Source organism: Chiloscyllium plagiosum, unplaced genomic scaffold (assembly GCF_037043375.1).
Source record: "Chiloscyllium plagiosum isolate Xiang-an unplaced genomic scaffold, Cpla_swu_hap1 HiC_scaffold_37, whole genome shotgun sequence".
In the NCBI taxonomy this organism is placed as follows: domain Eukaryota; kingdom Metazoa; phylum Chordata; class Chondrichthyes; order Orectolobiformes; family Hemiscylliidae; genus Chiloscyllium; species Chiloscyllium plagiosum.
The window spans coordinates 4,062,014-4,077,152 of NW_028270175.1; the positions used below are offsets into that span (position 1 = coordinate 4,062,014).

The 15,139-nt window shown below is 41.1% G+C and overlaps 1 protein-coding gene across 8 annotated transcripts in view; it reads right to left on the reverse strand.

Annotated features, from left to right (window-relative positions):
• The window catches only part of mib2 (MIB E3 ubiquitin protein ligase 2), a 213,711-nt gene that overhangs the window by 61,476 nt on the left and 137,096 nt on the right, over positions 1-15,139 (reverse strand). For 7 of the 8 annotated variants that reach the window (XM_087980239.1, XM_043676266.2, XM_087980238.1 and 4 more), the window contains 2 exons: positions 10,602-10,708; positions 3,048-3,242 (listed from right to left, as the gene is read on the reverse strand). In XM_087980239.1, coding sequence (XP_087836365.1) covers positions 3,048-3,242; positions 10,602-10,708 — 302 coding nt within the window. The remainder of the gene's footprint in view (positions 1-3,047; positions 3,243-10,601; positions 10,709-15,139) is intronic. The other variant, XM_043676268.2, reaches the window with a different exon arrangement.

The following is a 15,139-nucleotide window of genomic DNA, read 5'->3' on the forward strand; positions in this document are numbered from 1 at the left end:
AGCAAAAAGTAGTATGGGCTGACAGAATTGGGGTCAAATCTGAAAACATTTCGTCCGGTGCAGGTTAGTTGATTAGTGCAATGCTAAAGCTGAGGAACATTAATTAGTCTTCTGCCTCTAAAGAATAGAGGTTGGTGGCTTCATTATCTGGAAAACTCTGCTGGTAGTTGAAGGCGTTCAGCTGAAACACCTTAATTGCCTGCCCTTGCTCTGTGCCTTGTTGATAACTGCATTGTTTGAGTGGTGCAGATTTGAGTTTGACGTCAGTGGAAGTAAAATTCAGAAAAGGTGGACGACTGATGTCTGAATTGATACTAGCCATTTTATATCATCACTCAAGGCAATATCAGTCTTTTGAAATTGGTGATTTGTAGTTTTATTCCTGTTTGCAGTGGACAACAATCACAGACACCATTTGAACAGTGTGGACTTCACAGTTGAAATGCTACAGTTTTACTTCTTTGACAGGTCGGAGAGGGATTTCATAGAGCTTTACCTGCATGGAAGATTACTTAGAGAAATTAATCAGCATATGACACAGTCAACCGATGTGACCTGGGCTCTTTGAGCCACTGTCTTTTAGGTCATTCATTTCTATATTTTTCTCACAGTTAATCAAATCTATTCCAACTGCATGCAAGCACATATGCGCACCCACAGTACTAATTCATTCCAAACTCATTCCAAACTGTATTGAAATTATGGCACAATTGTTAACTCTATGTTGATTTGTATCTGTCATGTTTTCTAACTGTTAGAAGTATTTACAAAATCTAAATCTGTTTGGTTTTGAAATGGGGCCTTCAGTTAGTGAGAGCATCATGTTACTCAGTCTATCTACTGGGTAAACTGAAAGAAAGAAAACAGGAATAGGATGAATGCTTCATGCTTTGCCAAGACATCTCTAGTAACCTGCCCAAGAATTTATACAGGACTTTGTGTTCTCCACAAGACAATTAGAGATTTGCTTGGAAATAATATCAACATTTGCACACAACACCAAAACAGGAACATAACAAACCATAAGGAAGAATGTCAAAGAACATCTGGGTCCCAGTTAGGTAAATAACAAAAGCAGATGAAATCAACAGTTTAGCAAGGATAATAGGGACTGTAGAAAAATGGCACATTTCTCATAGAAGATAAACAGAAGACTTTAAATACAACTAAACAGACAATTTCAAAAGCAGATTACAAATAGAAATGCAATAATGAGGGTATATGGGATTTTGTGTTGTTTATACATTGAACACTAAACAGGTGACAATGAATTTACTCACTGCATTTATGCTACAATGGGTGTACAGTGTGCAGTTGCAAAAACCCCTTTCAAAACAATATTAATCACCATATACAATTCATCAGGATGATAATGAAGAAAAATTAGTGTAAAATTCCCCGCAGCAGAGAAAATAAAAAAATGGCAAGTAGAAAATACTAGATCTGGCAGCATCTGTGGAGAGAAATCAGAGTTAGGAGGAAAGGTCACTCGACATGAAACGTTAACGCTGATTTCTCTCCACAGATGCTGCCAGACCGGCTTAGCTTTTCTAGCACACTATTTTTATCTCTGATTTAAGGCATCCATAGTTCTTTCAGTTTTTAGAAAAATATTAGGTCCATTGGTCAGTGTTTCAGTAAGTGTTATTACTTTAGGATAATTAATAAAAATAAAAACATGAAATTATAAATTTTATTCCTCAACATGGGAGATCTCTCAGAATCTGGAATTTGTCAATAGGTCCTCCTTTTCTACTGAAGTCAACATGGTTTATATGATAAAACAATGTTAGAAATAAATAAAATGAAGCACAACACTAAAAGCACAACAGTAACTTTGTGAAGATATGTTTGGCTGACCTCACCCTGACCTGCAAGATACTGACACCATCATTTTTATGGAAATGTGATTGTAACAGAAGTGATTCACAGCTGCAGTTCCTTGCACCAAGCAAGCCAGTATCACTTCAATCTGATTAAAACTACAAAACAAAGATCCAGTGCCAGCAGACTGCTTTGAACAGCACTATTCAATTATTAATCAGGACAGTCTTCAGTACATTCTGTTTTGATTTAAACTGATAAATCTGCATTTGTGTAGAAATCTGGGCATCACATTGGTCTGATTTTAGACAACTTCATCATCCAGCAAAAGAAAATTAAATCATCCTCCTGTCTTGAAGGAGGATAGTTTCCTGGATCCCAGATCTTTCCACAACCAACAAAGGGTAGTTATTGCTTTCAAGGCACTGCCAAAGTAGCTCAATGACTAACCACCAGGGGTATTGAACCAAAACCTGCAACCCATTCTAAAAGATGAAAGACTTAACAACAATCTAGGTTTGTTCAATATATCATTTCAGTTGCATGGCACTGTAATCTTTTGCCATAAATTTTGTGTCTTTTGATCCTGTTCTACAACCACCTGATGGAAGGAGCAGCGCTCCGAAAGCTAGTGCTTCCAAATAAACATGTTGGACTATAATCTGGTGTTGTGTGATTTTTAACTTTGCACATCCCAGTCCAACACAAGCACCTACAAATCATGACGAGTGTTGTGTGATTTTTAACATTAACCACCAGAGGGTATATCTGAGCAATGCAAGCTTATCAATTCTCAGATCATCAGGTCCACTGTTTAAGTGGAACAGCAACATTGAGTGTTTGTGTCATTTTGGGTAGGAACATGACTTCAAAAAGCTACATTACTGGACTGTCCAGTTACTGGGACTGTTAACAGATGTTTGGACAAAGAAAAAAAAGAGAGGGTACTTCTCATTACATTGAAAATGCTAAATAAATTAACATGTTACAGACACAATGATACCCATTTCGGGAACAAAGTCTCGTGTCAAAACGGTGATTATATTTATAAAGTCTGTACGTCAGAAAATGCAATTTCTTTAGTATCAAGGTTAAGGGCAGACTAAATATGGCTCTCAATCACGGCTTCCACAGAGTAAGAAATCAACAAAAAGGGTCAACAGGTACATGTTATTCAACACAAGCTTGCTGCTGATATAACCTTAGAAACAATCCAAACATACCTAGTTTTGGCAAATGATCTTTGTAGTAGTAGCCTCCTGCAGAATCTGTGACATACTTTAAATCAACCTTTCCTTTGTGACCCATTCGATAGACATTGGTTGTCCCGTTTGACCAGGTGACACTTGAAACACTTCGCCCTGACTCCGTATCCCAACCACGGATATCAACTACCTTCCCAATTTTGCCTTCCCCACCTATAAAGCAAAATAACATTTTACAAAAGTGCATAATAAATTAAAGTCATTCATCTCATTCACAATTAAGAACTCTGCTGTACAGGGTTAAAAGTAGCAGGAAAAAGTAAATTTGCAGGCACTCCATACTTAAATTTAAAATACTAAAATTAAGGAGTTTTGAATCCTCATTAAAAAGAGCAAAATCTGTAGTTTGGAAATATAACGATCAAACAGTGCTAGAATCTGACAACGCATAGGATGGAAGCTGCAAAGCAGGACGAACAGAGTAGTATTCTCTAGTTTACTACCGGTGCCACGAGATAGCGAGGCGAGGAACAGGGAGAGGGCGCAGCTTAATACGTGGCTGCGCAGCTGGTGTAGGAGGAAGGGCTTCAGATATGTAGATAATTGGGATGCCTTCTGGGGAAGGTGGGACCTGTACAAGAAGGACGGGTTGCATCTGAACTGGAAGGGGACCAATGTCCTGGGTGGAAGGTTTGCTCGAGTAGTTCGAGAGGGTTTAAACTAGTATGGCAGGGGGGTGGGAACCTGAGCTGTATACCGGAGGTGAGAGCTGATGGAGATGAGGCAATAGCAAGAGGTAGACCAGCTAGTGGGAAGGATTTTCCTGGCAAGGAACCAAGGTATCAGTTAAAGTGTGTTTGATTGAACGCAAGAAGTATCAGGAATAAAAGTGACGAACTTAGAGCATGGAAAAGTACCTGGTGCTATGATGTTGTGGCCATAACAGAGACATGGGTTTCTCAGGGACAGGCATGGTTGCTGGATGCTCCTGGGTTTAGAGCATTTAAAAAGAATAGGGAGGGGGGGAAAAAAAAGAGGAGGGGGTGTAGCACTACTAATCAGAGAGGGTATCACAGCTACAGAAGCTTCCATTGTCGAGGAAGATCTGCCTACCGAGTCAGTATGGGTGGAAATTAGGAACAGCAAGGGAGCAGTCACCTCTTTAGGAGTTTACTACAGGCCCCCCAATAGCAGCAGGGAGATGGAAGAAAGCATAGCTCGGCAGATTTTGGAAAAGTGTGGACGTAGTAGGGTTGTTGTAATGGGTGACTTTAACTTTCCCAATATTGATTGGAACCTCCTTCGAGCAGAAGATTTGAATGGAGCTGTTTTTGTAAGGTGTGTTCAGGAGGGTTTCCTAACTCAGTACGTTGACAGGCCGACGAGGGGAGAGGCCATTCTAGACTTGGTGCTCAGCAATGAGCCGGGGCAGGTATCAGATCTTGTGGTGGGAGAGCATTTTGGTGATAGTGACCACAACTGCCTCACATTCTACATAGCTATGGAGAAGGAGAGGATTAGGCAAAATGGGAGGGTATTTAATTGGGGAAGAGGAAACTATGATGCAATTAGACATGAGTTAGGAAGCATGGACTGGGAGCAATTGTTCCATGGTAAAGGCACTATAGGCATGTGGAGACTGTTTAAGGAACAGTTGTTGCAAGTGATGAATAAATATGTCCCTCTGAGACAGGCAAGAAGTGATAAGATAAAGGAAACTTGGATGACGAGAGCGGTGGAGCTTCTCGTCAAAAGGAAAAGAGTAGCTTACATAAGGTGGAGGAAGCTAGGGTCAAGCTCAGCTCTACAGGATTAGAGAGAAAATGAGGGCTGAACAAGGGCTTATGCCCGAAACGTCGATTCTCCTGTTCCTTGGATGCTGCCAGACCTGCTGCGCTTTTCCAGAAACACACTTTCAGCTCTACAGGATTAGAGGCAGGCAAGGAAGGAGCTTAAAAATGGTCTGAGGAGAGCCAGGAGGGGGCATGAGAAAGGCTTGGCAGAACGGATTAGGGAGAACACAAAGGCATTTTACACTTATGTGAGGAATAAGAGAATGGTCAAAGAAAGAGTAGGCCCGATCAGGGATAGCATAGGGAATTTGTGTGTGGAGTCTGAGGAGGTAGGGGCAGCCCTAATTGAGTTTTTTGCTTCTGTTTTTAGGAAAGAAACGAACTTTGTAGTGAATGAAACCTTTGAAGAGCAGGTGTGCATGCTGAAATGGATAGAGATAGAGGAAGCTGATGTGCTGAAAATTTTATCAAACATTAAGATTGACAAGTCGCCAGGCCCGGACTAGATTTGTCCTCAGCTGCTTTGGGAAACAAGAAATGCAATTGCTTCGCCACTTGCGAAGATCTTTGCATCCTCGCTCTCCACTGGAGTCGTACCTGAGGACTGGAGAGAGGCACATGTAATTCCTCTCTTCAAGAAAGGAAATAGGGAAATCCCCAGCAATTACAGACCAGTAAGTCTCACGTCTGTCATCTGCAAGGTGTTAGAAAGGATTCTGAGGGATAGGATTTATGACCATCTGGAAGAGCATGGCTTGATTAAATGCAGTCAACACGGCTTTGAGAGGGGCAGGTCATGCCTCATAAACCTTATCGAGTTCTTTGAGGATGTGACTAGAAAAGTTGATGAGGGTCAAGCTGTGGTGTGGATGTGGTGCATATGGACTTTAGCAAGGCATTTGATAAGGTTCCCCATGGTAGACTCATTCAGAAGGTCAGGAGGAATGGGATACAGGGGAACTTAGCTGTCTGGATACAGAATTGGCTGGCCAACAGAAAACAGCAAGTAGTAGTAGTAGAAGGAAAATATTCTGCCTGGAAGTCTGTGGTGAGTGGTGTTCCACAGGGCTCTGTCCTTGGGCCTCTATTGTTTGTAATTTTTATTAATGACTTGGATGAGGGGATTGAAGGATGGGTCAGCAAGTTTGCAGATCTCACAAAGGTTGGAGGTGTCGTTGACAGTATAGAGGGCTGTTGTAGGCTGCAGCGGGATATTGACAGGATGCAAAGATGGGCTGAGAGGTGGCAGATGGAGTTCAACCTGAATAAATGCGAGGTGTTGCATTTTGGAAGATCGAATTTGAAAGCTGAGTACAGGATTAAGGATAGGATTCTTGATAGTGTGGAGGAACAGAGGGATCTTGGGGTGCAGGTACATAGATCCCTTAAAATGGCCACCCAAGTGGACATGGTTGTTAAGAAAGCATATGGTGTTTTGGCTTTCATTAACAGGGGTATTGAGTTTAAGAGTAGTAAGATCTTGTTGCAGCTCTATAAAACTTTGGTTAGACCGCACTTGGAATACTGTGTCCAGTTGTGGTCGCCCTATTATAAGAAAGATGTGATTCTTTGGAGCGGGTTCAGAGGGGGCTTACCAGGATGCTGCCTGGACTGGAGGGCATATCTTATAAGGAGAGGTTGACTGAGCTCAGACCTTTTTCATTGGAGAAAAGCAGAAGAGGAGACCTAGTTGAGGTATACAAGGTAATGAGAGGCATAGATAGAGTCGATAGCCAGAGACTATTTCCCAGGGCAGAAATGACTAACACGAGAGTTCATAGTTTTAAGCTGGTTGGAGGAAAGTATAGAGGGGATGTCAGAGGCGGGTTCTTTACACAGAGAGTTGAGAGAGCATGGAATGCGTTGCCAGCAGCAGTTGTGGAGGCAGGATCATTGGGGACATTTAAGAGACTCCTCGACATACATATGGTCACAGAAATTTGAGGGTGCATACATGAGGATCAGTGGTCGGCACAGCATCGTGGGCTGAAGGGCCTGTTCTGTGCTGTACTGTTCTATGTTCTATATACCATGGACACTTAGAATGTGAATCAAATTCCCCCAGTACTACCATCAACACCAGAATTCAAGTTTGTAACCAATTTCCACTAGACACAGGAGAAAACTAGACCACTCAATCTAATCCATTGGGTCTGCTCTGCCATTCAATGAGATCGTGGCTAATCTGATACTCCAATTCCACTTTTCTGCCTTATCCACAAAACTCTTTAAAAAATTCATCCAAGGAATGTGCACGTTGCTGGCTGGGCCTGTCCCTCACCGCCCTTGAGGAGGTGGTGGTGATCCACTGCAATCCATGTGTTGTAAGTAGATTCAGAATACCCTTAGAGAGGGAATTCCAGATTTTTGCCCAGCTGAAGGAACAGCGATATATTTCCAAGTCAGGACATTGCATGGCTTGGAGGGAAACTTGTAGGGGGTGGTATTCCCATGAATTTGCAGCCCTTGTCCTTCTAGATGGAAGTGGTCATGGGCTTGGAAGGTGCTGTCTGAAGATCTTTGATATATTTCTGCAGTGCATCTTGTAGATATGCCTGCTACTGAGCTTCAGTGGTGGAAGGAGTGGATGCTTGTGGGTGTAATGCCAATCAAGTGGGCTGCTTTGTCCTGGATTGTGACAAGTTTCTTGAGTGTTGTTGGAACTGCATTCATCCAGACATGAGGAATATTTCATCACTCTCCTGACTGTGCCTTGTGGATAATGGACAGGCTTTGGGGAGTCAGAGAGTGAGTTATTTGCTGCAGTATTCCTAATTTCTAGCTTGCTCTTGTAGTCACTATGTTTATGTGGCAAGTCCTGTGAGTTTCTGGTCAATGGTAACTCTTAAGATGCTGATAGTGAGGGATTCAGTGATTGTAATACCATTGATCATCAAAGGGCAGTGGTTAGATTAGCTTTTTTGAAATGGTCATTGCCTGACATTTGTGCAGTGTGAATGTTACTTGCCACTTGTCAGCCCAAGCTTGGATATTGTCTAGATCTTGCTGCATTTAAATTGGGACTGCTTCAATATCTGAGGAATGATGCTAAACATTGTGTAATAATTGGCAAACATTTCTACTTCTGACCTTAATGATGGAAGGGAAGGTCATTGATGAAGCAGCTGGTTAGGCCTTGGACACTACTGAGAAACTCCTGCAGAGATGTCCTGGAGCGGAGATAACTGACCGCCAACATCCAATGACCCCATCCTTTATGCCAGGTCCAACTCCAACCAGCGGAGAGTTTGCCCCCTAAAGCTATTGATTCCAGTTTTGCCAGGGCTCCCTGATGCCACACACTGTCGAATGCATCTTTGATATCAAAGGTTGTCACTCTCCCCTCACCTCTGGAATTCAGCTCTTTTGTCCATGTTACAACCAAGCTTGTAATGACCTTAAGAGCTGAGTGGCCCTGGTGGAACTCAAACTGGGCATCACTGAGTGGGCTATTGCTGAGCAGGTAGCACTGTTGATGACACCTTCCATCATTTTACTGATGATCAAGAGTAGACTGATGGGGTTAGAATTGTCCTGCTTTTCTACATTGGGCAATTTTCTACATTGTTGGGTAGATGCTAGTGCTGTTACTGTATTGGAAGAGCTTGGCTCAGGGAACAACTAGTTCTGGAGCACAAAGAGCGGAAGAGGATTGATACAGACTCAATGGGTCAAATGACCTCTTTCTGCACTGTAGGAATTCTATCGTTCTATTCTATAACTGCCTTCAATGCCAGTATATCTTTCCTTGAATACGGGAACCAAAGACGTTCACTGTATTCTAGGTGTGGTGTGATTAGTGTTATAGTTTTAGGCCAGCAGTCTATTAGCCTTCCCTAATACCCTCGAAACTTAGACGCTAGTTTTTTTTTAATGGGATTCATAATAAGGATCCCAAATACCTCTGAGCAGCAGCTTTTTGTGATTTTTTTCCTATTTAAATAACACTCAGCTCTTTAGTTCTTACTGCTGAAGTGCATAATCTTAGATTTTCCCACACCATATACCATCTGACCTCACTATATCTGTGTGTCATTCAGATCACTTGCCTCCCACCAAGTTTTGTGACAATCATAGTCTTGGTGATAATATTGTCCCCGAAGGGTATTGTAAGTCAACCTGCTGCATATGGACTGCAGCAATTTAAGACAACAGTCCACCACCACTTTCTCAAGGGCAACTAGGGACAGGCAGTAAAAGAGAGTCAAGAGTGTGGTGCTGGAAAAGCACAGCAGATCAGGCTGCATCCGAAGAGCAGGAAAATCAACATTTCAGGCAAAAGCCTTTCATCAGGAATGAGGCTTGGAGTCAAGGGGGTGGAGAGATAAATGGGAGGTGGGGGGGGTGAGCAAAGGTAGCTGAAAGTGCAATAGATGGATGGAGGTAGGGGTAATGGTGTTACGTCAGAGGGGAGGGTGAAGTGGATAGGTGGGAAGGAAGATGGCCAGGTAGGTCAGGTCATGAGGGTGGTGCTGAGCAGGAAGGGTAGAACTGGGAGAAGGTGGGGGGAGGGGAAATGAGGAAACTGGTAAAGTCCACATTGATGCCCTGGGGTTGGAGGGTCCCGAGGCGGAAGATGAGGTGCTCTTCCTTCAGACATCAGCTAGTAAGGGAGTTGCAATGGAACAGGCCCAGGACCTGCATGTCCTCAGCAGAGTGGGAGGGAGAGTTGAAGTGTTCGGTCACGGAACGGTAGGATTGTTTGGTGTGGGTGTCCCAAAGATGTTCTCTGAAGCGCTCTGCGAGTAGGCAGTCCTGTCTCCCCAGTGTAGAGACGACCGCATTGGGAGTGACGGATACAGTAAATGACGTGCAGAAGTGCAGGTGAATACAGTAAAAGTGGTGGCCAACCATCAATACCCAAATCCAATGAGTGAATAAAAAAGGAGTATATTGTGGCCCCAGCTCCAATCCATGGCACTCCACTAGTTATAGGTTGCTATGCTGAATAAGTCCCCTTTACCCAAACAGTTTTCTATTAGTTAGCCAATCCTCCATCAATACCTTAAACATCATGGACTCTTATCTTACAAAGAAGCATTATGTGCAGTATCGTATCAAATGCTTTTTCAAATGCAAATATACTATATCTGCTGATTACCCTTTATCTATTTTGCTTTTTACCACAGAATTCTGACAAATTTATCAGGCATAATTTCCTCTTCATGAAACCATGCAAACTTTGCTTGGTCATAATGTGCTCTAAATTTGTTTCTAAACGCACTGCAATTACACCCTTTATAAAAAAACAATTTTCCAAATGACAGAGGTCCCCATGTGGTTCACATTCAGAAGGTCATCCAACGGGTTGTCCAGAACATACAAGTAGCCTACATCTTCATTTCCATTCATAAAAGTTCAGATTGCACAACAGTATAATTACCTTTAGGTTGCTGAGACAGTATATGTTTAAATGCCACATTGGCAGTTTTATTATGGGAATACCAGCATACAACTATTTACGCACATAGTTATATATCATTGCATTTGGCATTAAGGAACCAGTTCTCTGTTCCAATTTCTAAATGGTCAGACAACCTTGACCAGAAAGCTCAATTGCCATCCCTTGTATCATTAAAACTCAATAAATATTCTTTATAATTAACATTATTTCCTTTCTTCAAACGAATAACATGGAGAAATGACTGATGTAAAATAAATACATAGGACATGTGCAATGGTCAGAGATTCTTCATCAATTAACTAAAAAGTTGTCAGCTGCTATCACCTTCTACTATTGCTTATAATTCAATTGAGCTGACAGAAACAACATGCTCACCATCTTGATTGCCCCAGTCCCAATCCGGTCCTCGAACAACTTTACTGCCCTGGAAGATCCCCTTTAGTACAATCCTTGGTAAATTCTGCCGTGGACCAACAGGAACCCTGCAAACAGAGGAAATACAAAAATAAGAAATCAATGAGCTTGCAATAAAACAAGGGAGTATCACAACTTGCTAAAAGCATATCGATCAATTTCCAAAGCTCCAGGCTTAATTAACACTTGGAATGATAGCATGGTAGAAACTAATTTTAAGAAAAATTTAATTATTTGAATAGTAAGAATGAGAGATCCTCCTGTTATCTTAAGTACCTCAATTAAATTAGGAACTCGTTATTTGATAATATTCCAAAGTCATCAAAACTTTCTAATGAACTAGTACCATTTATAGTCTCTTATCACCATAAAATTAAATAGATCTTCAAAAAGCAAATTGCCTTTCGGAACTTTCTATTGGACAAATAATTATTCCATTTTAAATTTATAGTCAAAGCAAAAGCAAAGGGTACTTTGTCTGGCAGCTTGTCTGTTAATTAACAGGTTATAAAATGTGCATATTATTTGCATATGAGAACTTCCATACACTTAAGATTTGGATTTTAAACAGAAATCAGATACAAAGATTCTTAACGTGTAGCATAAATGTTACTGTATGTCTCTTATGCCATTGTTTCTCTCCTCTTCTGTAGAAGTGTGGACTTGTTGGGCTGAAGGGCCCTGTTTCCACACTGGAGGGAATGTAATCTAATCAAGTACTACTTTGGGAAGACAGAGCACAAAGTATTTGTGGTCTAAATGGGTTCATGGGTCCCAATCTCTGATACAATCTTGATTGGATTTGGTGCAGGTCTCTTGCTGTGGCTTAAGAATGGGGAGTGTCAGGCAGAATGTGGAGATGGCAACCCTTGGTAGTAATCTTATGATAACAACCATGTTTCCCAGCTGAATTCATGAAAAGTAAATTCTGTCCAGATCAAGACCAATATCATTGAAAACCTTTGAACAGATGTGACAGACTGTCCATGGCATTCAGGAATGAGTGTATGCAAGGAACAGCAGTAATTATGTTCTGAAAGGAAGATTCAATGCTGTGGAAAAGCAGAAGATTGGTTGGGGGGGGAATTTACAGAACAACACAGGTGGAATCTTGGGTTAGGATCATAGAAAAAGAAACTAATTAATCTCAAAAGCTCAAAAACTAAGACAAAACGATAAGCAATGGGAAAACCTTATTACAACCTTGATTAAACATAGTTTTGGTTCCATTCAATAGAAAGAATATTGAAGTTATACGGAGGGTGTAGTGTTGATTCACTAGAATGCTGTTTGGTACAAGGTCACAGACATTCAAAAAATTTGAAAAATTGTGTCTTTTTTTTTAAAATCAGTACACAACCAACTGAGGCACCATAATAGAAGTGATTAAAATATTAAAGAGATGATATAGGTGAGATGTAACCAACTGTTAAGAGATCTGAAAGGAGGACCATAGATACATGATTAAATGCAGGATCTTCAGAAAAGACAGCAGAATAAACTTGCTAACATGGGGAGTTACGAAGAAGAAACTATGGCAACATTCAAGGTTAGACTGGATGAAAGTAAAGGGGGACATGAAAATATATGGGGACAGGATGTTTAGAACCATTTGTCCATTTGGGGAATAAATACTAACGTAGACTGGTTGGGCCAAATGGACTGTTGCCATGTTATAACTTATGTCAACTTTGGAAAAAGTAACAGTAATGTGTGGCTGGCAACACTATTTTTTCATCTCATTGCTGAATTTTGAGCTGGGGGAATAAGTTTCAATCCATTTAGATTGACATATGAATACTTTCGGTTTTGCTTTGTATCACATTTAATGGGCAAAATTCTGATACTCATTTCAGTATTCAAGCACCATCGATACAGGTTTTACAAGTGACTTGTCAGCAAGACTAACTACACAGTGCATTTGCACAACAGCACCTCAGTCAAACTCCCAGAACTCTCTCAGCTAGATGTCACACAAGGCTATGATTAATTAGCCCTGTGCAAATTGTGATAATGAATGGCTAAGAACAGAATCAAATTTCAACATGGTATGCTCTGGATGGCAAGGAGGTGCATGACACCTGATTTCTTTCTCTCCTAAAACAAGAACTCAAAACAATTAAAGAAATCTTTGAGCTGGGTTAATTCAATACAGCCCTAAAAGATCTTTATTCTGGAAGGCTAAATGACACAGTGGATAAACTCCCAAAGCCATCAGGGAACAGTCTCTGAACAGTTATAAATTCCGAGCATTTTATTTACAAGATGAATTGACATCATTGTCACAAATTTGTGACAAAGTCCAGAAGGAAAGCAGTTTTGGCCGATCAACCCTCTGCTCCTCAGTAATTGAACTGCTGAGGCTCCTCAACTCCTGACAGCAAAGGCAGTTCTGGTTAACATTACTCCTGATGTTGCACAATGTGATGGGTAAAACTGCATGGAGCACAGCAGCTGAGACATGACAAAGCTCATGCTATGTGAAGCGATGGGGGAATTCAGAAACTGAGACAGGGCAGTGAGATTATCATGCCATACATTCATAAATCATGGTTTAGTAAACGCTTCCAAAATAATGTGTTCCTAGCTCGTCAAGGTGAAATATAGACAATATAACTTTTTCAATTGGAAAACAGTGAATAAGAAACAAATCAGCATACATGCGTGGAGCTGAGAACGAAGAAAGATTGGGACTGAAGAATGGGATAAAAACAGATTAATTTTACAAAGGTACAACCTTAAAATATTTAATTAGTTAAATTGTTAATCTATTGTACACAGGGAAAAGACAGCAGTAAAATGATAAGGGTTTGCGTGATGTTTCATACCGTTGGCAGGAGTCACTTTTGAGTGTATGTTTAAATGTAAAAGCAGTCTTCATAAACCCTTCACTAGCCATCAAGATACTGTTATCCTATCTCAGGAATAACATTGTCACACTTACATTTATTAGATAATATATGAGTGTCCAAAATGGCAAGCATGAAACAAAAATGCATTTAGCAAGTTTTGAGAAGATTTATAGCTCAGGTTGAGGTTCTGGATGTAGATTTGCTCGCTGAGCTGGAAAGTTCATTTTCCGACGTTTCGTCACCATACTTCAGATTCATCAGGAGGCTCACTGAAGATGTCACCTAGTATGGTGATGAAACATCTGAAAATGAACCTTCGAGCTCAGTGAGCAAACCCATATCCAGAACAAATGATTTTAGCATCACATACACTTATTAGAAATTTTGCATATGCAATAGCCAAATGGCTGTTAGAGGCTATCACGTGATTTATTTAGTCTGAAGCAGCTAGCATTATTGTGGGGCTGTATTCAGGAAAACTAATGCCACAGAATGCCTTCCAGAAGCAAAAGCAGTTAAGCTGCCAAATGACATCTGGAGTCTAACTCAACTTATTAAAATCGAGGTCTAGTTTGACCAGTATCAGTCATTTTAGAGTAAGACTGCTTTTTAAGTCCTGATTCCCTTCAGGAGCTGTCACATAAATTATTATTGACCACCTCAAGGTCCATATTAAGGGACACTCTCAATCACTGCCACTTCAAACCTTTCGGTCTGAGACTGTCCTCAACCTCTCATCCTCTCCAGTCTTAAAATACAGTCATAGAGTCAGACAGCAAAGAAACACCCTTTGGTCCAACTTGTCCATGCTGACCAAGTTTGCCAAATCAAAGTAGCACCAAGTTTCTGCGTTTGGCCTATACCCCTCTAGTCCTTTCTTATCCATGTACCTATACATATGTCTTTTAAATGTTCTAACTGTACCTGCATTTACCACTACCTCTGGCAGTTCATTCCACATATGAACTACCCTGTGTAAAAAAGTTTCCCCTCAGATACCTTTTAAATCTTTCTCCTCTCACCTTAAAGTCATATCCCCAGCTTTGAACTCACCCATCCCACAGAAAAGACTTGCTATTCATCTTATCAATGCTCCTCGTGATTTTATAAACCTTTGTGAGTCACCCTTTAACCTCCTATGCTCCACTGAAAGAAGCCTCAGCCTATTCAGCCTGTCCCTATTATTCAAACTCTCAAGTCCAGACAACATCCTCTTAGACTTCTCCAATTTAATAATATCCTTCCCACAGCAAGGCAACCAGAACTGCACACAGTACTCCAAAACTGGCCTCACCAACATCCTGTACAACCTCAACTTGACATCCAAACTCCTATACTCAATGATCTGACCAAGGAAGGCAAGCATGCTAAATGTCTTCTTAACCAGCCTGTGTACCTGTGACACAACTTTCAATGAACGATGTACCTGAACCCCAAGGTCCCTCTGTTCTACAACACTACTGATCCAGATATCTCCAGGCCCCTGCACTCAGAGGCCTCTTGCCATCTATTGGCATACATTCCAAACCCCTCCCTGTTTGACAATCACAAGCTGCTGCCCTGCTCAAATTTTTAGTTTCCTGTTTGCCAGAGTGCTTTGGTATCCAACCTTGAGGCAATCACTTACTTGTGAGCTACTACAATGTC